The sequence below is a fragment of the Silurus meridionalis genome, chromosome 5 (assembly GCF_014805685.1).
Source record: "Silurus meridionalis isolate SWU-2019-XX chromosome 5, ASM1480568v1, whole genome shotgun sequence".
NCBI classification, from domain to species: domain Eukaryota; kingdom Metazoa; phylum Chordata; class Actinopteri; order Siluriformes; family Siluridae; genus Silurus; species Silurus meridionalis.
Genome location: NC_060888.1, coordinates 11719234 through 11746331, shown reverse-complemented (window position 1 = coordinate 11746331; position 27098 = coordinate 11719234). Strand labels below are relative to the sequence as shown.

General features: G+C 39.4%; 1 protein-coding gene across 3 annotated transcripts; it reads left to right on the top strand.

Moving 5' to 3' along the window:
• The first annotated feature begins 5400 nt into the window (after positions 1–5400).
• On the top strand, positions 5401–26333 carry atoh8 (atonal bHLH transcription factor 8). Of its 3 annotated transcripts, none has more exons than XM_046849963.1 (3): positions 5401–8170; positions 23789–23980; positions 24141–25943. In XM_046849963.1, exons 1-3 carry the CDS (start codon positions 7529–7531, stop codon positions 24303–24305), a joined length of 999 nt encoding a protein of 332 aa, XP_046705919.1. In that variant the 5' UTR covers positions 5401–7528; the 3' UTR covers positions 24306–25943. The 3 variants fall into 3 exon arrangements, with proteins under 3 accessions (XP_046705919.1, XP_046705920.1, XP_046705921.1); XM_046849964.1 differs by having other exon boundaries at positions 5403–8170; positions 24085–24312; XM_046849965.1 differs by lacking the exon at positions 24141–25943 and adding an exon at positions 25952–26333 and having other exon boundaries at positions 5579–8170.
• Positions 26334–27098: the final 765 nt, after the last annotated feature.

The window sequence follows — 27098 nt, the reverse complement described above, 5'->3', positions numbered from 1 at the left end:
TGAGGTCTCCCAGTCAGGAAGTCCAGGATCCAGTTGCAGAGGGAGGTGTTTAGGCCCAGAAGGCTCTACTTCTCAATCAGGTGCTGAGGGATGATTGTGTTGAATGCTGAGCTGAAGTCAATGAACAGCATTCTTACATGTAAGTCCTTGTTGTCCAGGTGGGTGAGGGCCAAATAGAGGGTTGTGGAGATGGCATCGCAAACTGCATGGGGTCCAAGGACGGTGGAAGCTGGATCTTAATGTGCCTCATGATGAGCCTCTCGAAACATTTCATCACGATAGGTGTGAGCGTGATGTGACGTTAATCATTGAGGCAGTGGACAGGAGACTTCTTCAGCACAGGAAAAATTGTCTTGAGGCACGTAGGAACAACATTGCTGCTTAGGGAGATGTTGAAGACATCCGCTAGCTGTTCTGCACATTCCCTGAGAACTCTGCTAAGAATGTTTTCAGGTCCAGCAGACTTGGGTTAACTCTGCAACATGAGTTTTCCTCACTTCAGCTGTGGTTTTACAGAGCACCTGGTCACTGGGATGAGGGGTGGTCTTCCTCGCCTTCACGTTGTTCTGTACCTCAAACCGGGCGTAGAAGTCGTGGCTGCGATGGCTCCGATGGAGCGTGGCTGCGATGGAGCGTGGCTCTGATGGTCTTGAAGATGGTCACATCATCAAGCACTTGCTGATGTAGCTGGTCACTGATGATGTGTACTTCTCCAAGTTGATGGAGTCGCCATTGGTTGCAGCCTCCCTGAACATGTCCCAATCAGTGCACTCAAAACAGTCTTGGAGAGCAGAAGTAGCTCCTGCTGGCCAGGTTTTCACCTGTTTCAGAACCGGTTTAGAGCATCTGACGAGTGGTCTGTATGCTGGATTTAGCATAACAGAGATGTGGTCTTAGTAGCCGAAATGGGGTCGGGGCTCCGCACGATACGTGCCGGGGATCTTTGTGTAAACAAGATCCAGCGTTTTCGCTCCTCTCGTTGCAAAGTCCACATGCTGATGTAGTTTTGGGAGAACAGTCCTGAGATTCACATGATTGAGATCTCAGGCGATAATAAAGAATCCGTCGGGGTGAGCATTCTGCAGATCGCTAATAGCGCCGTAGAGTTCACACAGTACCTCCTTAGCATTAGCGCTGGGAGGAATGTAAAATTTTCGTCACTGTTTTTGACAATTAAAACAGTGGTGAATTCCTGTGGTAAATAAAACGGTCTGCATCTAACAGTCACGAACTCCACTAGCGGTAAGCAGTAGCGTGAGACAAACAAAGAGTTTTTGCACCATTCCGTGTTGATATAAACACACACGCCACCACCGCGAGTTTTACCGCACAGTGCTGCGTTTCTGTCGGTGCGAAACACGGTTGGCCAGTCTAGCTGGATGGCGGCTTCCGGAACTCTGTCGCCACGTCTCCATGAAAACAAAGACACAGCAGTCTCTGAACTCTTGCCGCGTGTTCCGCCAAAGTCGGATGTAATCCAGTTTATTGTCCAGGGAGCAGACGTTTGAAAGAAAAATGAAAGGGAGAGCCGGCCGGCTAGGGTTAGCTTTTAGGGTTAGCTTTCCGATGTCCCCTCTCCCAGCCACCGACATCAGGTGACACCAAGGGCTGGGGGCCTGGTCTTTGTGGCCGAGGTCACAGCAAGCCATGGTCGCGAAGGATATTAATAAATTCATCATGCAGAATATTGGTTGCATGCTTCTTGTACCGTAACAGTGTCTGGTGGTCGTACACATGAACACAGCTGACTCTGGTGTCCATGTATTGTAAAAGGTCGGGCTAAAAATGGTGAAAGCACCATTTTTGGATCCGGAGAGGCCGCTGAGAACTACCGCCGTGCCGCCATCTTGGCGGCTAGCAATCCAGTAATTCCCTCTCCAGACCTCCTCTCCAAGGGTTGTTAGCCCTTGCCTCTTCTGTCTGCCACTTCTTACTACCCAGACAACGGACAAAATGGGGCCGCCTGCAGACGGCCGTGGAGGGGGGTACTGTCAGGATCTTCCGGGCTTAAGGCGTGCATTTCCAGTTCGATACTGTTGCTGTTTTTTCCCATCACTGGTTATCACTGGCCAGACTATCTCACCGGCTTTTTAAGTCCCTAAGAGTTCTTTTACCAATTTACCTGTTCTGGTTCCTGTTCATGATCCTGACCCATGTTCTGCTTGGTCTTCCTATTACTCGGTTTTGGACTCTGGACTGTTTTTGTTTTTTTGTGTTTTTTGCTCTGCCTTTGTTACTCTGTTTGCCTGTGTTATGACCCTGGACTGTTTTTCAGACTGTGTCTGCTCTGACCCTATTAGCTTTTTCAGTGGTTGTCACTGGTTAAGTTTCTGTTATGTTTTGCAATTGCTGGAGTCCAGGTGTAAGGTCCTCCAGACAGATGTAGAAAGATGTCTCTGGAACTCTTTATTAACTCTTTGTTTAATGAAAAGATGGCATTATTGATAGGAGGCCGGTGTGGGTTGTTGAACTGTCTCTGCTCAGAAGCCCACAACTGTCAGCTTTTGTGCCAGGTGCTACAGAAATAACTGGAAGTAGGCTATTCTCACTTCCGTGTGATTGCACAGGGTGACATGGCAGACACAGAATCAGACAAGAGTTTATTTATTTAACTATAATTTAATGTACCTCTATTGTTCTAAGTTCTGATATTTACTTATTTTTTCTTTTTACTTTTTTAGTATTATTTTTATATTTTTTATTTATATTTGTTTTATATTCCATATTTTATTGTTAATCTTTATATTTTGTGTCATTTATACTTATAATTAGGATATTTCACTTTTTTTTTAATTCTTTTAATAAAAGATATCTAAATTCCATCACGGTCTGAGCATTTACATTTTGTAAATAATATAGAAGGTCTATAAGGTATATAAGCAGGCCTACATTTCTTGGATATGGGTGGGCTGAACTTTAAGCCCAACCAATAAAATAGAAGCAAATACATATGCTGGCCCAATATCTGTTAAGATTTTGGGATGGGCTAAAAGAGTTGATACAAATAAAAAGGTTTTATGTCAACCCTGACATGAAAGAGCTATTGGTGTGAAATGCAAATATATCTTGGGTGTAAAAAATTACCCCGAGAGGATTATCTACCATGGCAACTAATGGTTATAGCACGGAAGTTCACATCAGTCACATAGGTCCAAAATGATACAGAATCAGATGTATACGGACATGTGGAATTTAATATTTCTGGCCAGTATATTTCTGAATATGTCCAAAGATCAGTGGATTTTACAGGAGTTTACTGGTCCATATACAGCTATTTTCATGCAGTGTATTCTGTGAATTGTCATTCAATTAACTTTCCTGCATTTGGCTAGACCAGGGATGGGTAAACTTTTTGACTCACGGGCCACAGTGGGTTCTAAAATTTGACAGAGGGGCCGGGTCAGGGAGATATATAATATAAATATAAATATAAATATATATATATATATATATATATATATATATATATATATATATATATATATATATATATATATATTACTTGTTGATCCTTTTTTGCCTGTTCATCAATAAACACAGCAGAAAAACTCAGAAAAAGTTCAGTTTCAGTAGGAACAGTGTTGTTGAACTCCTTATTTTGCCAGTTCATCAAAGTCTGGAGTAAGTTTTGTTGTGGCAATTCTCAGGATAGATCCGAGGTGTTTGTCAGAAACTGTCGCAGTTTTTAAAGAGTGCACGCGAACAACGTCAATGGAGCTGAAGTGCGACATCTTTAGGGGAAACGTGGGCATTACAGGGGAAAGGTAAATTGAACAATGTTTACCCGTACCTATTTTAATAGAATTTGGTCACGTTCGGCGGGCCGGATTAATAAACCAATGCGGGCCGTAGTTTGCCCATGTCTGGGCTAGACAGTATATCCCTATAGACCTTGGAATTCATCTGGCTACCTCTGTCTTTTGTCACATCATTAATGAAAACCTGGACCTTTTTAGATGCTTTAGATCAGGGGTGGCCAACCCGCGGCTCGCAAGCCGCATGCGGCTCTTTGGTCGGTTTCATGCGGCTCTTACGTTCATATTGATTTTTGTGTGTTTGATTTTTAATGTGCGTGTTCGCTTTGCTTACGTTCAATACGGTATTTTTAAGACTTAAATGAGCTTGCCCCTACTGGGAAAAATTTGCGGTATATCAGACCTTGGCATGAGGCCAATCATAAATTACAGGGATGCACCGAGAATTTTCGGAAATACCTAAATCACCGAAACAACACGGCAGAAACACAATTGTAATGACGCAATAAAAAAGCGCAGCAGCACACGGTTATCTGGATAAGAGCAACATGTCTGCGGTGTGCGGATAGCGATTTGCAAAATATGCAATGCTGAAATTTCAAGAGGGGTTGTATCTGCAAAGAGTTTCTCCAAGTCGGGTTTAATTTATCACCTGTAATCCAAACATCCAGATTGCCTGGATATGAGAAGAACACAGCGCAGAAAAGTAGTCAATCCGAGCATGCGGACGTTTTTGAAAAGGCAGGACAGTTTTCCAGTGATGGTGCCAAGGCAAAAGGTATAACACAAAAAATTATGGATTTCATTGCCATTTGAATTGAATTTTCATTTCGGTGCATCCCTAAATTATTATCGTTGGTGTGGCCCTCTGACACAATTCAGGTTTCTCATGTGGCCCCTTGTAAAAATTAATTGCCCACCCTGCGGTATATTCATTTCACGCATATGCGCATTTGACAAAAATACCGTATTGAACTCAAGCGAAGTGAACACACACATAAAAAAATCCCCACCAAGTCCTTGTTTTCTACCCTGAAACACGTGAAATCAAAGCATCGATCTGTTCTGACTGACACTCATGTGAAAGAATTGCTTCGAGTGGCAACAGCGGAATACGAGGCAGATTTGAAGGGGATTGTTCAAGGCAAGGAATGCCAAAAGTCCCACCAAGTAACATGCATAGTAAAAGAAAAACGCTATTGTAAATTATTATATTTTTGTTTGTGGACTTGGTTAAACAGAGTTTGTGTGTGTGAGACAGTGCACACAATGTTCTTTGTTGAAAATTACTGTCCTGTGGTCTTAGAACTGTAGCAGTCAATTTCTGTCATTATGTTGGTGTGTGACATTTACAATAAATCTGGCTGAGCAGAGAGGTGTGTGTGTGTGTGTGTGTGTGTGTGTAAGAGGAAGGGATGGGTGATGTTCATGTGTGCCCATGTGTATGTGGCTCTTTGCGGTAACACGGTCAAAAATGTGGCTCTCGGTCTCTGACTGGTTGGCCACCCCTGCTTTAGATGATCTTTCTCTGGTCTCTTCTTGAGGCTTATGAATGGTTTGCACCTTGTGGTGAACCCTCTGTATTTGCCTTTGTAAAGTCTTTTCTTGTTTGAAGGGGTATTTCTTTACCATAGAGATGATGCTGAGTCATCCATCACTGTTGTCTTCCATGGCCATCCAGGTATTTCCATGTTGCTGAGCTCACCAGTGCATTCTTTTTTTTTTTAATATGCCAAATGTTGATTTAGTCAATCCTGTTATCTCTCTGATGTTGTTTTGTTTTTAAAGCCTAATGATGGCCTGTTTCAATAGCATCGAGAGCTGCTATGACTGCATGATGTGAGTCCCTTTTGCGGTCAGGCGGTGATGTCACGGCACCCTTAGCTGGACACTGGAGCCGAGCGGAGTGCTCTGAGGAGCTCTGGAGCGGAGCGGCGCCCTCGGCGGAACACTGCAGCGGAGCGGAGTGGAACACTGGAGCAGAGTGGCGCCCTCAGCGGAGTACTGGAGCAGAGCCCTTCCAGAATCGAGGGGGCTGTAATGTAGATCCACCGTAGTCATCCGGAACATCCCCATGAGAAGTCTGATGAAGTGGGGGCATGAGCTGAAATCGACTCCCCCCGTGCTCCACAACTTACTGGCGAGAGAGAGTCCCCAGACAGGAGAGAGATGTGGAGCACAACTTTGGCTCTTTCAGTGGGGTAAAAGGACGAATACAAATCCATATATTTGCAGACGCTCCGTATAAATCCCCCGCACTCTGCCATTTTGCCGGAGAAGCGAGCCAGGAATTCCATCGCACTTTCGGGGGGCGTGGCGCAGCCGTGCTTGCATGTTATAGAGCCGGCAAGCAAGAATCGCGAGGAGCGAAACTTCCCCTTGTCACGGTTGGTCTTGCTGTGACAGATTGGATCACGCGGAGACCACGGTGGTAACCCGATCATGGTTTTTTTAAGGTCTGTTATTTCATCATGCAGCAATGAACGGAGGCAAAAGCCGGAGTATAAGTCGCTGTATGTTTAATACAGAAGTGGTACAAAGATATACATGCATGACAGTCCATAGAATCAGAGAATGCAATATCCGTGGTACGCCCTAGAGGGGCGAGGTCCACACAGACCTATCACGGGACTGTGGACGGGAGAAGAGATATCCGAGGTGCGCTTCGGAGAGAGCGCAGCCGTAGAGCTCAAATTATTGCAGGCTAATGGACAAAATGTATTTTCACTATTTACAAAAATCTTTTTGATGAAGAAAACGAGAATAAACCAAATTAACAATTGGTGTCATGACAACTTATGTCTGTCAAATTTGCCTATTAGGTGGCAGGAGGGGGCCACACATGAGCAAAAATAGTGAAACACTATTTGAAACATTGAAATGTTTTTCAGTACTCAGAAAACAGCCTTTTGATTCAAAATAAAAACAAAAACTTACTCAAACATTTATAATCTAACTACGCAGCAATAGCGCTACGAAAGCATATGCAACTGCACATAAAAATGGCGTCGCCTCACTTTTAAACGGCTGACCCCACACTGGTTTGGGGTGTATTCAGTATAAAAATTATTAAAAATTTGAATCCATTAAACTTAAAATTAGTCACACATTTAAATATGTCTACAGAAGCAGTAGAGTTTACTTACGTTTGATACTAATACACCCAATCTTAAATAATATACATATGTTGAAATTAAATTGATTAAATACAAAATCTGGGCTAACAGATTTCTGCTTACACCGACACAAATTTCGTTTGCACACACACACACGTACAAACAATTTTATAGATTTTCCGTTGTTTAATTTATGAATACAGAAATGTCAAAATATGTATTTACTATTTCATTCAACAGGCTGCTTTTTATTGGTTATACTCTGCCATAATTAGCTTTTAAATTTCACAGAATTGTTGAAGCAGTCACCTATGTGCAGCCCAACAACTGCAGCACTGTTATATTACAATTGTAAACTTTTCGGTTTAATGTTACTGAATGTACTTCCGCATTCAATGAACCTCATTTATTTTGGGCAGTCTCCGCCTGCAGGCGGGGTAACGGTCTCGCCAGCAGGGGCTTTTATGTGAATACGAATGAAAAATTCAGGCAATGCCTGTTTGACTTTCGACGGGACTCAGAAAGCTCGGAAAACGGCAGCGTGCTCTGGCTACAACAGAACACTGATTTCTTTCTGATTTATGCCGGGACTAGAGGAAATACTAGTAACAGCTGAAGCAAGTTTACGAGATAGTAACAGACTGTAAGTGTTTGGAAATGAAGAAAAATCCTGTAAACATGGATCGGTGTAATCCAACTGACGGATATAAGAAGTATAAACGAAAGGTGCGGGATTCTGTTAAACATGGGGAAAAGCTTTCCCCTCACTCTAAAACAAGCATCGACTCAATGGGACCTTTGCTAAAGGAAGTTTGTGGAAAAACACGTGATAAAAAGTTAGAGCATTTCGATACAGCTGAAGACTACAGACAACAACCGGACATTTTAAATACTGCGCTTGATATGAAAATGTATACTTTGCCATCACAGATTACGAATGAAACGGAAACACCACTATGGTCAGTTTCAGAGACAGCATTTAAAAGCAGAAACGACTCGGCATCCCTACAAGTTTCAGTCTTTAATAATCAGCAAGCCATTCCTACAAATTGCCATCCGCAGTCACGTATTCTGTTGTGCAAACGCTCCGAAAGGGCTCTCTGCTCAACCTCTCTGGGTTCATACCTCCATAACAGTCTTGACCATACCGACTCACTTAGGAAACGATCGGAAGAACAGACTGTTGGCGTCGTCACAGAGATCAAAGCAATTCAGCAGACACGAAGACTCCTGGCAAATGCTAGAGAAAGGACCAGGGTGCATACGATCAGTGCTGCTTTTGAGGCTCTGCGGAAGCAGGTATCCATTTTTCTTTACTATTGCTATACACCTCTCTGCTACGCAATTGACAGCCATTTTAAATAGCTGAAAGATAGATTATCATTGTATTTGTCGAATTAGTTTGAACATATTATATTCAATATATTAGTTTGTGCATAGTATACATAGTATGTATTAAGGGGTTTTTAAGTAAACCTGTGCTTTGTCCTAATAACGTTGAATATTTATTTTTTTTATATAAAAACCTTTAAGGGTTTTTCTGTTGTTACTTTGGATGAACCTTAAATATTTGTGTTGAATGCCAAAGCAAAGGTTGAATTGTGTAAAAAGATAGGAATGCTTGAATAAAATAAAACATAAAAGAAAAGAATACATACAAATATTATCAAAAAAATAATTTGCACCACAGCGTTAGGTACTTTCAGCAGCCTACAATGATTTTGTTTATCCCATGAACTAGTACTGTACATTCACTGAGTAACTGTACACCAATTTACTCATTATCCAAAGAGCTTATCATGTAGCAACCCTGCATAATATGCAGATATGGGCCAACATCTAATGGCTGCATAAGCAAACAGAATGGGGAAAAAATATGATCTCAGTGATTATGAACATGGCATGATTGTTGGTACAACAAGGGCTGCTTCGAGTATTTTATTACTGCTTATCTCCTATGATTGACATGCACTACAGTATATAGAAAAACATTTAAACAACAAAAACATCCAGTGAGCAGCAGTTCTGCAGACAAAAAATGGCTTGTTGGTGAGCTAGGTTAATTATGAATGGCCAGACTTTTTTGAGCTGATGGAAGTTTTAAAGTAATACAAGTAACCACTCTGTACAATGCAGAAAAGCATCTCTGAATCCATTACATGTTAAAGAAGCTTGGAGCAGAGGGGGTACAACAGTGACACTGGCTTTGTAACATTGAACAGCTGAAGACAATGTAACAGCTGGAAAAATGTAGCATGGTTTGATGTGGTGATTGTGCAATGGTATAGGGAATGTTTTCTTGTCACACTTTGGGCCAGTTAATTCCAATCAATCATTGCTTGAATGCCACAGCCTTTCAGGGTCGGCTTAGACCATTTATTTCAGTCCAGTACTCGCCATTAACAACAAATTTTGCAACCACAGAAAGCAATAATATATATTTTTTTATTAAACTTATTGCACATTATATCATCTGAAGAGTTTAAAGAAGCATCTTAGAATTAGTGAAATAGTCTTAATTTATATAATTTTACATGAACTTGCATAGAACAAAATACCAAGTATTTTTAACAAACACCAGCATTGCAAACCTTCCTGTAACCCTCTAATCCAAATTTTTAAAAGTACACAAAATGCAGAAAAGATGAAAACAGAAGAACTTATCTTTGTTCAAGTAGCAATAGATAAAGTAATCAAAATTCCAATAAGCATCTCCCTAAGGGGTTCCTGATAAATAGAAGTCATAAGTATGTTCTTTACAAGCTTCAGTGTGAAGAAGCCTCTCTCACAGTCTACTTGTGTCACAGACAAAATGTCAACAAAAGCTTGTAGCCCAAACCAGTGCCATAGTAGATTTATTAGTAATTGTCTACTTTTATTGTAATTTTATTGTTGTTATATACTTTTATTTAGACAGGAGGCTATAGACACATATTGAACCCAGCCATTATGGTTGCACAAGCCAGTGCACTCTTAGTACTGGTCCCAAGCCCGAATAAATGGGGAGGGTTGGATTAGGAAGGGCATCCAGCGTAAAACGTGCCAAATCAAATATGCGAATCATGGATCAGATATTCATACCAGATTGGTTGAGGCCCAGGTTACCAACGACCACCACAGGTAAAGTTAGCCAACAGGGTACTGGTGGAAATTGGGCTACTGTTGGCCGAAGGTGGAGAAGGAGAGAAGGAAGACATCTACAGAGATAGCAGGGAAAGGAGAAGTGTAGGCGAGTGGAGGTTCTGGTTGGTACTGTGATAAAGGGAGAGAGTTAGCTGATATGATGGAGAGGAGAAAGGTAGATATGTTGTGTATTCAGGAGACCAAGTGGAAGGACAGGAACATTGGAGGTGGGTTTAAACTTTGGGTTTAAACTTTTGATTTGTAGAATTCAAGGGTTATATTTATATTAAGTTTATCTTTCGTACCAGTGTAGATTTATTCATTGCTAGAGACTCAAAGCACTTTTGTTATCACTCTGGTCAAGGGCGTCTGTTAAATGCCGCAAATATAGATGTAAACTGTTCTTTCATGGTGTGGCTGGAAAGAGAAATGGTGTAGGGGTGATCCTGAAGGAGGAATTTAGTCAGAGTGTAGTGTAGGTGAAGAGAGTTCCTGATAGGGTTATGAACATGAAGCTGGAAGTTGAAGATAAATGTCATCAGTTCTTATGCTCCACAAGTAGGCTGTTAGATGGAGGACAAGGAAAAATTCTGGAGTGAGTTAGATGAAGTGGTAGATGTACCTAGGAATGAAAGATTGGTGATTGGGGCAGACTTTAATGGGCATGTAGGTGAAGAGAACAGAGGTGATGAGGAGGTGATGGGTAGGTATGGTCTTCAGGAGAGGAATGTGGAAGGGCAGATGGTGTAGATGTTGCTGAAAGAATGGAAAAGACAGTGGTAAATACTTACTTTCAGGAGAAGGATGATTATAGGGTGACACATAAGAGTGGAGGAAAGTGCACACAGGTGGACTATATTTAATGTAGAAGATGCAACCTGGAAGAGATTGGAGACTGTAAGGTGTTCCTAGTGGAACGTGTAGCTAGACAGCATCGGATGGTGGTCTGTAGGATGGTTTTGGAGGTGAAGAAGAAGGGGAGGAGAATGAGGACTGAAAGAAGAATAAGATAGTGGAAACTAGGGCTGGGCGATAAATCGATTTTATCGATTAACTCGAATGTGTAGTTCACATTGATATGTTTTAATAAAAATCGGGTTTCTCGTTAATGTCCCTATGGGCTTCCATAGTTTCGAACGAACTCAGCCCTCCCCCCCTCCCGTTTGCGATATAGAGATACACAAACAACATGGCAGTGATCAGAGAAGAACTCGTTCCCAAGAAAGGCACAGTGTCATCTGTAATTTGGAATTGGTTCGGTTTTGCTGCGTCAGACGCAGCACACACACCCCGCTGCAAAGTGTGTTTGAAGGCTGTTGCAAGCAAAGGTAGCAGTACCACCAATTTACTGCAGCACCTCAAACAGAGGCATGCTGTTGAGTGGAAGAGATGTAGGGCCCTACGAAATGAACAAGACAGCGGCAGCACAAGACTGTGGTTAAGCAGCCGCATCCTGAAAATACACGGTTAAGCAGCCGTACTTTGTTTAGTGTTGCGCGTCTAATCCGGTATGGGTGGTGGGAGTGGTCAAAATACATGTAAAGATGCTTCAGAACGGCGTTTCCGTTAAGAAACAAAAAAATCAGAGCGTTTGAATCACCATATTTAAACACCCTTAAAAACACTCCCTGTCTATTATATTCTTATTTAAAATTTCAAGTAAATTTACTGTGGAGTTTTGGAGAAAAGCAAAGGCAAAATCACTCAAAACCTCAGGTGCATTTTTAATCATGTTCCACATTCAAACACTCATAAAACATTTTTCTTTGTAGGTTTGCTCATTTTATGTTATGTTACGTTCTATTTTCACAATTTACAATGGCAGGGCCTGCCATCTTGTATTTTTGGCTTGTTGTTTCTGATTGCACTTTAACCCAAAGTGGGTTAAAATCCCAGAAGGGTAAATAAACTTTATTTAATAAAGTTAAAACTTTTTTGAACATTTTCTTTGTCATATGCAGATTGATTTTAAGCAGGGGGAAAAAAAATTGTTTTAAATCGCAAATCGGATTTTTTGTGAAAAAATTGGGGATTTTTTTTTTAGGCCATATCGCCCCGGCCCTAGTGGAAACTAAAGGAGGTAGACTGTAGTGTGAGATTCAGGGAAGAGTTTAGAAAGGGGCTCGGTGGTGGTGAAGAGGTGCTGGATGATTGGGCAACTACTGCAGAAGTGATAATCGAGACAGCTAGAAAGGTACTTGGTGTAACATCTGGAAATAGAAAGGAAGACCAAAGAGACGTGGTGGTGGAATGAGGAAGTGCAGGAAAGCATAGGGAGAAAGAGGTTGGCAAAGCAGAATATGGATTACAGAGTGACGAGAAAAGTACAAGGTGATGTGGCAGCAGGTAAAGAGGGATGTGGCAGAAGCAAGGAAAAGGCATATGAGGAGCTTTATGAGAAGTTGGACACTAAGGAAGGAGAAAAGGATTTATACTGATTGGCCTGCCCATGCCTTTTCCTTGCTTCTGCCACATCCCTCTTTACCTGCTGCCACATCACCTTGTACTTTTCTCATCACTCTGTTAATCCATATTCTGCTTTGCCACCGAGCTGGGAAGGATGTGCTGCAAGTTAGAGCAATAAAGGATGGAGATGGTGAACAAGGAAGTGGATAGGATTAGTAAGGAGGAAGTGAGAGCAGCGATTAAGAGGATGAAGAGTGGAAAGTCGGATGGACCAGATGACATACCGGTAGAAGCATGGAGATGTTTTGGAGAGTTTTTAACCAGGTTGTGATTTGATTTGTGGTGAGAGTAGGGAGCAGGTTTATGAAGAACCTGGTGAGGTGGAGGTACATGTTGGAGAGAAGCGAAAGGAAAGTCAGTAGGAGTAAGACAGAGTACATGTGTGTGTGAATAAGAGGAAGGGCAGTGGAGTGGTGCGGTTGCAGGGAGAAGAGGTGGTGAAGGTGTAGGAGTTCAGGTACCTGGCGTCAACAGTGAAAAGTAATGGAGAGTGTGTTAGAGAAGTGAAGAAAAGATTGCAGGCAGGGTGAATTGGGTGGAGAAGAGTGGCAAGAGTGATTTGTGATAGAAGGATATCTGAAAGAGTGAAAGTAAAGATTTATAGAACTGTGGTGAGACCTGCAACGTTGTATGGTTTAGAGACAGTGGCATTGAATATTAGACAGGAGGTGGAGCTGGAGGTAGCAGAGCTGAAGGTGTTGAGGTTTTCGTTGGGAGTGATGAGTATGGACAGGATTAGAAGTATGGATATAGATAGATAGATAAGATAGATAGATATCTATCTATCATCTATCTATCTATCTATCTATCTATCTATCTATCTATCTATCTTATATATATATATATATATATATATATATATATATATATATATATATATATATATATATATATATATCTCTCTCTCTCTATATATATATATATATATATATAGAGAGAGAGAGAGAGAGAGAGAGAGAGAGAGAGAGAGAGAGAGTTTATATATAGAGAGAGAGAGAGAGAGATTTTATATATATATATATATATATATATAGAGAGAGAGAGAGAGATTTTATATATATATATATATATAGAGAGAGAGAGAGAGAGAGAGAGAGAGAGAGAGTTTATATATATATATATATATATATATATATATAGATATAGATAGATTTATACAGGGGGTGAGAGCCGTTTTCCAGTAATGATGATAGATTAGCTACCATCCTTCTTTCTCCCACCTCCTGTACATTGTCTAGTGGAATCCCCAGGACTGAGCTGGCCTTCCTGATCAGCTTGTCCAGTCTCTTCCTGTCTGCAGTAGAGATGCTGCTGCACCCACAGACCACACCATAGAAGATGGCTGAGGTCACCACAGAGTCAAAAAAGGTCTTCAGTAGCCCCCCTGCACTCAAAAAGACCTTAGTCTCCTCAGCAGAAAGAGTCTGCGCTGTCCTTTCTTGTCATGAATGCATGGACGAGCTTCTCTGCATCAGATATAGACAACATGTTTCTTAGCTTAGCAATATTTCTAAGGTGGAAGAAGGCTATTACTGTAATATGGTTGATATGATTTTTAAAGACAAGTTGCTGTCTAAAATAACTCCCAGGTCTTTTACTGTTGAACTAGTAGTTATAGAACATCCTTCTAAATGCTGGAGCTTCTGTGTACTGGTTTTTGGGCCGATGAGCAAAATCTATCTTATCATAATTTAATAATAGAAAGTTATGAGGCATCCAATCTTTTACATTTAAGAAGAATTTGTAAATTACCTCAGTTTTATCTGCCCAGTCCAGTTTGCTATTCAGATGAACACAGGTATTTGTAAGTCCACTTTCACAACGTCCTTTCCCTGAATGTTCACTGGTGATTATGGGGTGGGGGGTGGTTGGATCATGTTAAAAGCACTAGAAAAGTAAAAAAACATGACTTTCACTGTGCTCCCAGCCTTTTCCAGGTGTATAAAAGCCTTATTTAGGAGGAAGATGACGGCGTCTTCCACTCCAATGCCAGGTTGATAGGCAAACTAAAGTGGATCCATTGATAGGCTCACCGGAGTTCGCAGATGAGTAGGCACTAGCCTTTTCAATGTCTTAAACAGATGTGAGGTCAGTGATACTATTCTGTAGTCCCAAAAGTCTTTTGGGCATGTCGTCTTTGGTACAGGTACCACGAAGGATGTTTTCCATAGCTGTGGTAAAGCCCAGCTTCAGGCTCAGACCAAACATGTACAACAATTTGCCGCACAGCTGATCTGCACAGGTCTTAAGGAGCCTGAAGCTGATGCCATCTGGGCTCGCAGCCCTCCACGCTTTGATCCTCCTTAGCTCCATTCTCACATGGGCTTCTATAAAGGGCAGTAGGTGTTGGTTAGAATGGGGGCTGGGGAAATTGGATGGGGAGGTATGTGGGTAGGCTGTGATCATCATTCTCACACACTGTATGAATAGACTAGATGTACTCAATGTACTATATGTATCTGTGGATGGATACATTTATTTGTAACCACACTGATTTCTAAGAACAGAATCACTTATTTTACTTCAAAGTCACAATCACATTCAGGTAATACTTTTCTTTCAGTTTTAAACAGATGTATTCTTAATAAAGAGCTTAGTGAGTATATATATTCACATGTGAAATTAATTAATTCTTTTGCAGAGTCTTGGTAACTATAAAATCAATAACCAACAATAATATATACATTTACATATGTAATAATCTACTTAGATCTACTTTCTTTCTATCTATCCTCCTATCTGTCAAATTTACCCCATACTTATTTCTTTTAGTAACAGCATTGTACAAAAATTATTTAACCTTAAAATCTTATCTCAAACTATTAAAAAAAAAACCTGTCAGTACAAAGGCAGAAAATATGCAAACAAACATTACTTTTGCACCTGAAAAGATGTATTGCAGATAAATAGTGCAATTCCTGATAAGGATACCATTTTCTTAATCATAAATATAAGTAATCAAATGCAACACATTTGTGCTTAATTACTGCTTGACTGTTTCTGATGTGCAAAGTATGCTGTGTATGTTTATTGCCCTCTAATTTCAAATGAATTTGTCTTTAAATGGATTAAATTATGTCTGTTGACCACACTTAAGATTATAAAAATATGGCAGCCAATTCAAGCAAGCAAATAAAACTGAATTCTCAGAGTAGTCATGTACTCGTTATGGCTTTCATTGATAGTCTGTGGTGTCAAAACATGGAGGATTGCTTTAATCAAATCCAGTAGCAGTTTAGAGGACAAGTAGACACTGTACCACTGGAGGTCTCTTTTCTGATACACTTAGATAGTTGCCACCAACCTGAAATCTCACTAACTGGCTTACCAAAGTCTGAGTAGCAAAGAACAGATCATTTAGATTATGTTAAATAAGAGTTTTTAAAGCTTCAGGTCTGTAATTCTAAATAAATCAGCATCACAGAGTGATTTCCAGCTTTGTCCTTTAACACTCAAGAGAATCGTTGGCATGAATGGAAATTTAGTTTTATTTGGAGATAAATTATATTTTCATGGCAAAGAGTGTAACCCATCTGATCACTGCATAATGGTCTGGAGTATGTGGCAAATTGCCATCATAAAAACTGAGGCAGCAGTGTTTTTCTAAAAACATTAGGCCAAGGCTGTACACTCTATAGAAAGCATGATGGCTCGAGGTGGACGAAATAGGAGGCAGGCAAGAGTTTAACAACATTTATGTTGTCATCATCAAATATTCACATTTTCTTTGACTTTTCAGTTCAACACACAAACAAAATTACCGTACACACACCTTTGTGTGCGTACAGTTTCTTAAAGCTCTCTATTGGCAGAATCCAATGGTTGACATTCAGAGCTATTACTGTTTCAACAATTACTTAACTACCGTAATTTCTGAACTATAAAGCGCACCTATATATAAGCCGCACCCACTGAATTTGACAAATATTTATATTTTTAACATAAATAAGCCGCACCTGTCTATAAGCCATATAAGATGAAACTAATGAACTTTACACAGGCACTTTTTTTTTTACACTTTTTTTTTTTTTTTAACAAAAGACACTAAATGCAATATGTTGCGCTTCTATTAGGAGCATAGCGGTATTTTGGGAATAGCCTGGCACTGCATTCTTCCGGTATTACTGCGTGTGTGGAGACAGAGGATTATGTCCTTTTTATTTTCTGATGCTAATTTCTAAGTTTCTTTGACTAACCCATAACGCTGTTGCCAAGAAAAATAAAAAAAGCGCGAGTTTTTGGAAACCTGTCTGTGCTTTTATGATTTCTGTTGCAACTGGAGTTTTAGTGAGCTATCCCATGACCCAGACTCAACGCGTTACAACGGCTTGTATCTAAACAGTAGCCGACGAAGTAAGTCATTGTTCACTGTCTTCCTCCTTCCTTTCACAACTACAGTGGTACCTTGACCTACGAGTGCATTAATGTATGAGTTGTCCGAGGTACGATCCTAGCATATCTAAACCGCTATTTTTCGTAGGTGCCAAGATCTCCATGCCAAGATCTTGTGATCTCAATGAATAACTCTCTGACCTCAACTTCATTCACTTTACATAACTTTTGTGTTCATGCTAATCTAACACATTCAGGTGATCATATTTGTGGAATGAACTTCCACAGCCGAGTCTCTAGCAGTCTACAAACAACATCTATGGAAGTATCACTTCCAGTGGTTTTAAAATTTGCACTTCTCCTTTAAAGAAGAAAAAATCTCTATAAATATTTTCTTACCAGAGTTTTTGACTAATTGCATTCTTAGTCAAATGAACCAGATGTTTTAATGAATCAGCAATAGAATGTATTTGTTGACTGAAACATCAAAGTACTTTTGTACATTGCTTTGATTAAGGGGACAACTTAATGGCATACATGTAAATGAGCAATGTGCCACATGGTACTGAAGACTGCCACAATACAAGCATAATTTTCTCCAGTGGCAACTTTTGCATTACACATGATTTAAAGTTGTATGGGTTCTGTAGACTGAATAAATTGAATTGGAGATATGGTATTCCTCACAACTGTTCTAGAGTATGTTATTAAAGAGTATGTATTAAATATCAAGAGGTTAAGCATTGCATAATCATCAGGGAATACCAATTTTCTGACTAACGTGCAATTGAGCCCTCAGCGATAGCCTTTTGTTCTGGCTTATTCCATCCAAGTGTAAATTCAGCAGTGCTGTGGGTACCTTGCTTGTTGAATAGTTGAACACACTTTGGAAGTGCTGTAGGAAGCATTCATAGTAGAATCTGTGGTGTACCCCATGTAACCATACTGCTGTGGTCAAAGCTTGCACTTAGTGAACTGATCATTTATTGAATTAGTTCACTCTGGGAACCCTTTTTGCCTCATTAAATTGTCCATAATTTAGACGGTGGTGCTCTAATGTTGATTAGCAGTATATACATACATACATACATACATACATACATACAGTTGTGCTCAAAATTATTTATACCCCTTGGACAAATAAATACTTCATTTATAAAAACTACTTTGGCTAAACTTCCATTATATTAAATGGAATATAATTAGCCTGTTTAAAATTAATCATATTCCCAATCTCAGAAAAAAATTCCTTCTTTCGTGAAAGTGCACATGGTTTCACACTCCAGTGACTAATCAATGTAGGTCAAATCAATTAAATGATTATTCAAAAGGCTGAATTATGTTAAATGGTAATACCTGCTCTTTAAATTATAATTAAAGGGGCAAAGCTTTAATATTTTTCAGTCACTGTCACCATGGCCAAGATGAAAGAACTCAGTCATGTTCTTCGTACGCATGTTGTCAATGCCCATAGTGGATGCAAAGGCTACAAGGCCATTTCGGAAGGACTGAAGAAGTTCAAGATGTTCACCACTGTCAAAAACCTGGATGGGCATGACAGGAAGCACAAAGTATACTCTAGGGCAGGGGTGGGCAATTAATTTTTACAAGGGGCCACATGAGAAACCTGAATTGTGTCAGAGGGCCACACCAACAATAACTTGAACTTAATTCTGCTATTTCTTCCATTGTAAAATGCAATAAATTATATATTTTGAATAGCTGGTACTGATAATCGGAAGAATAAAACTATTCTGTAAATATTTATATTAGGCAATGTGAAATTGTGGTGTATAGGTCAAATAAGAAAACAAAAACAATTATTGAATCAGTGCAATTTATTTTTAACTTGTTAATCTCCACAAACAATGAAAAACAACTTGTTGGGTTTGCAGTTTTGCTAGCAACGCATCAGACTCGCAAGTGCTCTTCATCAGACAGATTTCTGTATTTATCCTCATGCTTGTTCAGGTAGTGGCGATTCAAATTATAATCCTTTAACACAGCGACCTGTGTACCACAGATTAAGCACACGGCTTTACCTTTAATTTCTGTAAAGAAATAATTGGCAGTCCATGTCTTGTTGAAAACACAGCATTTGTTATCAACTTTTCTTAGCGTAACCCGACATCTTGAGAGTAACCTGGCTAGCGTCACTTGTTGCTGTTCACCTTCACTCACAGCTCACGCATACACATACGTCAATACCTAAGTAATACAAACGTAACGCTTTTCAAAATAAAATTTTAAATTTTAAAATAAAAACAAAATAAAACATTTTTGGTGGCCGGATTTTCGGTGCACCCATATAATTTATGATTGGCCTCACAGGGACGTACAAAGGGCCGGATGTTCCCCGCGGGCCGTAGTTTGCCCAGGTCTGCTCTAGGGTCTCTAGAAAGATCTGCCACGATGCAAACAACAACCTCGTATCACCACTAAAGCTCTAATAGACACCGCAACCAAACAGGGGAGATTGTATCAAGATCCACTGTTCAGCGAATTCTGCATTGAGGTGGTCTTCATGGACCTCAATCCAGAAAGACACCAATCCTTACCCAGAGACACCGGGATGTGTGCCAGGCCTTTGTGAAGGGATCACCTAGATAGAAATCTGAACTGCTGGTCATCCATCCACTGGTCAGACAAAACTTGACCTCTTTGGACAAAAATTTTTGGCATAAGAAGGGAGAAGAATTCAATCCTAAGAATACCATTCCAACGGTCAAGCATGCCGGTGGTCAAATCAAGCTACAAGGACGCTTCTTTGACAGTGGTTTTATTCTTGATAAAAACCTGGTGGCATCAGCACACAGGCTCAACCTGTCACAGAATTTGACTTACCAACAGGATAATGACCTGAAGCATACGGCACGAGGAATCAAGCAATGGTTCAGGGACAACAACATAAATGTTCTGGAGTGGCCAAGTCAAACCCCTTCCTTGAACCCAATTAAGAATTTGTGGAGAGAGTTGAAGATCTGGGTCAATGCTAGGAAGCCTTCCAATCTCCCAACAACTGGAGGCTTTTGCGACGCAAGAGTGGGGAAACATTCTGCAGCAGATCTTTAGAAATCTTGTGGAGACCTACAAGAAGTGTTTGCAGGCCGTCATTAAGAACAAAGGCTTTTTTGCTTTATTGCTTAAATAAACATTGTAATATAAAAGGGTATAAATAATTCTGAACATGGTGATTTTTAAATATTTGACAATGAAAAGCCATTAAATGTCATATTTCTTGAAATATTACGTTATTCTCTTAGTTATGTCACATATTAAATTATTATAAAAGTCATTCATCACAAAAGACTATAAAAATAACAAGAGTATTAATAATTTTGAGCACAACTTTACATACATACGTACATACATGGAATATTATCTTAAAATGCACACTTCAATTTAGTATTTATTGTGTTTGAATATGAATTTCGAATGCTAGGAGTTGAGAAGAAAGAAGAGAGAAAAACAGCCAATTCTCTGAACAATAAAACCAGAAAACATGAGCACATAGGAAATTTAGCAAAACCCATACAAATTTTTAATTTACACAACTTGCTACTCTTTGATTATTTTACTTTATCGTTTTTTTATTGTTTTTTCCCCTTATGAATTTTATAAATTTGGTATATTACTATTAATTAATGTTAAACAATTTCAATAAGGGCACATTGTATTTAAGTTTTTCACCACAAATTTACATTGGAAAAATGTGGGATGCTGCCTCGCTTAGTACAATGATAACAGCTATCCTGTCCGTCAACATCTTGCACTAAATTTCTAGTGTAGAAACTCAATGGTTTTGGAATAATTTTGAACACATTTATGAGCTAACAATTTAGGATTTATTCCGTTTATATAAAATTCTGTGATTTCAAGTGGATGATTATGCTTTATATTTCAGCCTATTCAAATGAGACATGGCTAGCCACTTCCCATTTCTCACAAATATATTCCTAGGTTTTACCTACTGGGATGAATAATGATAAATGAGGAATGTTATTAATATTTAAACCCATGTGAAAAAGGAAGTCACAATTTAATAATTTAATGTTCCCTGTCACCCATGTATATGGTGTAAATATTTTTTTCTTGATAAAACTGTGTTGTTTTCTAAACAAAAGGTTTTGTTCTTGTTCTAAACAAGAACAAAAATTTCATAGGATTCTTTGCTTGTATTTGACAGTGGTGCCAATATTACTCAACTCAAGTTTTGTCATACTTCCACATATACAAAAGAATGAAATGCCGTTACTATGGACCAAGGTGCATAGGGATTGAAACAGCAAGTTTAAACACAAATATTAGGCATATCAAAGTTAAGGTGCAATATTGTACATATGAGGTAGATGTGATAGATATGAGGTTGGACTGTAGTTATTTTAACAACAGAGTAGGTGAAGTGCGAGTGCACAGTCAGAGTGACTGTGTGCAAGTGTGTGCAATGTCCAGTGTGTAATATTTTAGAGAATGGAGTTGGTGTTGGTAGTCTAGGTGACCAAGAAGCTTGGTACAGTGGTACCCCGTTTATCGACCTTAATCCGTTCCTTAAAACTGGTCTGAATGCGAAAAGGTTAAAAAGCGAATGTAATTATCCCATAAGAAATAATGAAAAACCAATTAATCCGTTCCCGACCTCCACCGATACCTATTTATTAACAATGTTTGCCCTGTTTTTAGCAGTATTAATACTAAATAATAAAGGTACATAAATAATACTGTATATAATTGTTATGCAGCGTAATGAGCGGAGGCAAAGCCGGAGCACAGTTCGCTTTGGTTTAACGAAAACACAGAGAGTTTAACTAACACACACACACACACACACACACACACACACACACACACACACAGTCCATAGAATCCATAGAATCCACAGTCCATAGAATCCCGATGAACGAGAGAGAGATATCCGTGGTACGCCCTGGAGGCGAGGTCCACGGGCAAACACACGGGAGGAAAAAGGTAATCCGGGGGGTGCGATTTGGAAAGAAAGCGCAGCCGTGGAGAGCGCGTGGAGTCTGGAAAGGAAGAAACGCATAGGAATACGTGCGACAGGGAAACCTGCACCAAACACCTTCATATACCAACAATAACCGACAAGGAGTGTGGATGAATGAGGGGTTTATATAGGAGCTGGGGATGAGTGAATAATGAGCCCCAGGTGTACATTGTTGAAGCTTGGGGCTTCAGGGAAAGCGGAGATTTTGACAGCCGCCGAAGGGGGCGTGGCAGGTGGATTTCTGACAATAATACAGTAAATTAATATTAAAAACATTACAAAAGTAACAAAAAGAAATGCTCCACGTGGGTCGGGGTAAAAAAAAAAAAGGTCGATATGCGGGCATTTGGTCGTTCAGCGGGCGCAAATTTCGGTCGAAAAACTGTTCGCTTTGCAAAAAGGTTGAAGTCCGAGCCGGTCGATAAGCGGGGTACCACTGTACTACTGACTCTCACCACTACTGAACCACTGATAAGCAGGGAAGGGTGGACACCCGACCCTTTCCTGAAGTCGACAATGATCTCCTTTGTTTTGTTTACATCATCAAGTTTGCTGACGAAATGACAGTAGTGGGCCTCATCAGCAATGAGGATGAAACACCATACAGAGGAACAAGTTGCTGTTGTTGTTACAACAGTTCACGAGTTGTCTCTCTGTATAGTGTTTCATCATCAGCAGTGAACTTGACGATGAGGTTTGATTCTGACTTTGCTGTGCAGTCATGGGTGAGCAAAGTGAACAGCAAGGGCTGAGCACACAGCCTTGGGTGGCACCTGTGTTCAGTATGATGGTGCCTGATGTTCTGCTGCCGATTGGGCGCTGACTGTGGTCTCTCTGTCAGGAAGTCTAGAATTAAGTTGCAGAGTGGAGTGTTGAGTCCCAGTAGAGAAAGTTTCCCCACCAGTTGCTGAGGGATGATTGTATTGAATGCTGAGCTGAAGTCAACAAACAGCATTCTGACATAGGTGTCCTTTGTCTCCAGATGTGAAAGAAAAGAGGGCAGGGTGTAGGAGATGGCGTCATCGGTGGAGCGGCTAGTATGCAAATTGAAGTGGGTCCAGTGAGGTGTGCAGAGCAGAGTGAATGTGCCTCTTGACTAGATGCTCAAAGCACTTCATTATAATGGGAGTCAGTGGCACTGCACAGTAATCTTTGAGACACTTCACTGTTGACTTCTTTGACACCGGGATAATAGTGGTCTTTTTGAAGCTCGCAAGGACCACAGCCTGGCTCAGGGAGATGTTAAAGATGTCTGTAAGGACACTTGCCAGCTGGTCAGCACAGTTCCTGAGCACTCTCCCTGGTATTTTATCCAGGCCTGCGGCTTTACAAGAGTCGACTCTACATAGTGTCATCATCTGTGGCCAGGCAGAGCACCTGCTCCTCAGGGGTGGGTGTGGACTTGCATGATTGTATGATGTTCAGACCTTCAAATCATGTGTAGAAGTCGTTTAAGTCGTCATGTCAGGGAGATGAGGGTCACTGTTGGTGGCATGTGATGTGGTTTTGTAGTCAGTTAGGGCCTGAATGCTCTGCCACATGCATCTGGTGTATCACAGAAGTGATTGTAAATTTTCTGTGCATACTGGTGTTTTGCTTTTTTTGATGGCTTTGGAAAGATGAGCCCTTGATGACCTGAGAGGTCCTTTTATTAGTTAAGGGCATTGTACAACCCCAATTCCAAAAAATTTGGGTCACTGAGTAAAATGTAAATAAAAAGACAATGCAAAGATTTGCAAATCTCATAAACTCTTAGATGCTCTTTTTTTTAATACCCAATCACTTTACTAACCTGTTACCAATTTGCCAAATGATTTTATTATTATTATTATTATTATTATTATTATGTTTTTCTAAGTAGTTTCTTTTCATTTAATGCTACACATGTCTTTAAAATGTAATTTCTAAGGATTTATTATAAACCTCTTACTGTTTTAATGTTTTAATAATATTTATATTACCTCTTTACCCTGTGTTTAACACTGCCTTTATAGGTGCCCTGCTACTCCTATGGACAGAAGCTATCCAAGCTGGCTATATTAAGAATTGCTTGCAACTATATCCTGTCACTGGCTCAACTTGTAGATTTGGACTATACCCCAGACCACAGCAACATGAGCTTCAGGGAGTGTGTTCAGCAGTGCACCAGAACCCTGCAAGCTGAGGGTCGTTCGAAGAAGAGAAAGGTAAATAGAACTGAAGGAGGTTTTTCAAATTTTCATATGTGATTTAGACACTTTTTTGGTAAAGTTACTAAAGCATGCATTTCAATAATTATTTTGTATCAAAGCCTGCATGGTCACAGTGTATGCAAATGCTGATGCTGATGATGCCTGTGGTTTCCAGAATTCAGACCATGGTCTGCGAAATATTTTAACCTGCCTGATTCATCCTGATGCCCTACTTCTCATCACTCATCACCACTTGATGCTTCTAGGGATGGTCCCACATAGACAGCCTAAACATACAAATGTGGATCTTACTATTAAGATTGCTTTGGACTGCAAGTGATACAATTTTGCTTTGATGGCTTAGGACTACAATTGCCACAAAAGGTTTAGGACTACAGTTGCAATAAACACTATTGCACTTTCTTCCATCAGTGAATAAAAAAAAAATTTTTGTTAAAGCTATAATGAATTTCCGATTACGCAATTGTAATTTTTTGATTACAAGGAAATTATTTATAAATTAATATTCAGCCACATCCAAATTAGATTAGTTTAGCTTTGGGCGATTAAGAGGTGCAATAACAATTATAAGTCTTGGAATAAATTGTAATAGTCTGAGCTTTTTTTTTTCTTTTTTTTTTTATGATGGTAGTGAAGGCACTGTTATCAGTCTTCTATATTCATATCTGGTGACTATTAAGATCATTGCAACTAAATGGCTTTTTTGATTGTGTTGACCCTTACCTTAACAATACAGGCCCTAGCTCTTTGGAGACAAAAGACATTTATCCAAAAAGAGGTGCACCTGGGCCTTAGAATCCAGCATGTTCCCACAAAGTGGTCTGTACTGCCTTGGTTTCCTATCTCACTGGTGAATTAAATGTTTAGCAGGTTCCTCCTCTGTCAGATTGTGTGTCCCAGTTAAATGCAATGATTTGAAACCCACAGCCGGATTCCGTACACCTACAGGTTTGGCCTTTTCAGAGGGAAGCACATGCTATAAAAATAGTGCCCTACCCCAATAAGATTATTAGTGAGGAAAGGGCAGCAATTTAATGACTTGTAATTCCAGCCCTATTAATAATTTACAAGCTTTTCTTAATCCAAAACTTTGAAGTAAACATTTTAACAATGTCTCATTAAATACATTTTTCAATAGAAACTGGAAAGGAACAGATATAAAGCTCTGAAGGGCACAGATAATACTGGATCATTATAATTTAACATTTTAATTTAAAATGTGTTTTTAATTTTTACTGCAAAGAAAGAATGGTCTGCTTCATTTGTGAAATAATGTGCTTCCATTACATAAAGCAAAGTCAGAAGGAAAATAGGCAGGCGCTCCTCCCCCTCTTGCTGGCAGTCCCAGACACCAGATGTTTGCAAAGCTAGCTGGGAAGTCCTGCTGGCGCCATTCAGGGCAGAGGGCAGGGTGAAGGCACGCGAGTTGGAACAAGGAGAATTCACTCACTACAGGAATTGGCATATTACCCAGTGCATTACCCTGGCGGGATCCCCAGTTCTTCCTAAGCCATCTGTGCAAAAAGGAAAAAGTTCTATATATATTAATGAAAGTGGGGGAGGGCAGGGAATCTTTTTGTCAGAGAGAGAGAGAGAGAGAGAGAGACAGACAGACATGCAGACATGCAGACATGCAGACATGCATGCAGTCTGGTGTTAGGGTGCAGTTCATAAAATGTTTTTGTTTTAACTGATCTGATTGGTCTTGCATGTGCTGTCATTATGGTCCTGCAATGTCTAACTAATGTCTTTACTCATCACATCTCCAAATACTTATCCACTTTGGATTAAATAAAAAAAAAAAAGATTGTCTTTAACTGTGACATGAATTGAACCTTCCATTCTATAATCATAATGATCCATTTGTTGGCTTAACCCAAAGAGGTATCTTTTAATTTAATTTAATTGAATTTATTTACTTTGTCTTTCAACTGTAAAAATTCATATGTATGTATGTTTGTATAGGAATAAAATGAAGACTCTGGCTTAGAAGAAAGGAAAACTTCAACACTTATTGAAGAATGATAAGACAAGACATATTCTACACTGATGCATCCTTACACTTGAAATATGATATCCTGGAATATTATATAGAAGTAGGCTAAACCAAGAGAAAACAATAAAAAAAAGAACAATAAAACAATAACTGCAAGTTATAATTGAAATATAATACAATAAACATTGTGGCATACTGTTTAGAAGAATTACAACTCTGTACACTAAAAATGATGTAAAATGCCCATGTATGTTGATCTGATCATACATTGCAATAGAAACATTTGTTAAAGAAATTACATTTTTTTTGTTAACAATAATAGTTTGAATAAATATTTTATCTAAAGTTTTATTGGCGTCTAATCTGAATTCCTTATTTTTTTATTTAATAAACGTTAATGTGAAAAACATTTCCTCAAAATCTGCAGGTATAGCTTTGGAAAAAGCTTTAGGTTTTTACAAGATGGTCATTGAGTTTTGTTTATCATTACACTTAAAAATTTTTTTTTTTAAACTTCAAGAAGAAATTTTAATAATTGACAAAGTTAATAAATAAAACAAAACATTATTTATTTAATAAAATTATACAACAGATATTATCCATCTAAATATGAAAACAGAGTATTTGTGCTATTTTTATATTTGTCACTATCTGGTGTGCAGCAGTAGAATAAGTATTTAACAATTCAATTCATTTTTATTTGTATTGCACTTTTAACAAAGAACATTGTCTCAAAGCAGCTTTACACAGATAATGTGGTGATATAAAGAACATCTTATTAATTTTTAAGTGTAAGTTTGTCCCTGATGAGCAAGCTGGTGGCGAATGTGGCAAGGAAAAACTCCCTGAGATGGCATAAGGAAGAAACCTTGAGAGGAACCAGACTCAAGAGGGAACCCATCCTCATCTGGGTTGCACCGAATGTTATGGGGTACAGTGATAGTGATCAGAAGCAAACTGTAGTTCTGAGTCAGTTAACAACAGAAGCAGAAAATTTCTCAACTCTGCTTTAAAAAAAAATAAAAAATAAAAAAAAAAGCATTATGTCTTAAAGGCCATGTACTATTCTTTAACACAAATGTACATGAAATTCATCCAGCATTTCGCAATTTGAAT

Bases quoted from the DNA above. Each gene is read 5' to 3' on its own strand.
- atoh8 (XM_046849963.1), top strand. From the start codon at position 7,529: ATGAAGAAAAATCCTGTAAACATGGATCGGTGTAATCCAACTGACGGA. The intron at 8,171-23,788 runs GTATCCATTTTT...CTGCCTTTATAG, and splicing joins TTGAGGCTCTGCGGAAGCAG to GTGCCCTGCTACTCCTATGG. The intron at 23,981-24,140 runs GTAAATAGAACT...TGTGGTTTCCAG, and splicing joins GTCGTTCGAAGAAGAGAAAG to AATTCAGACCATGGTCTGCG.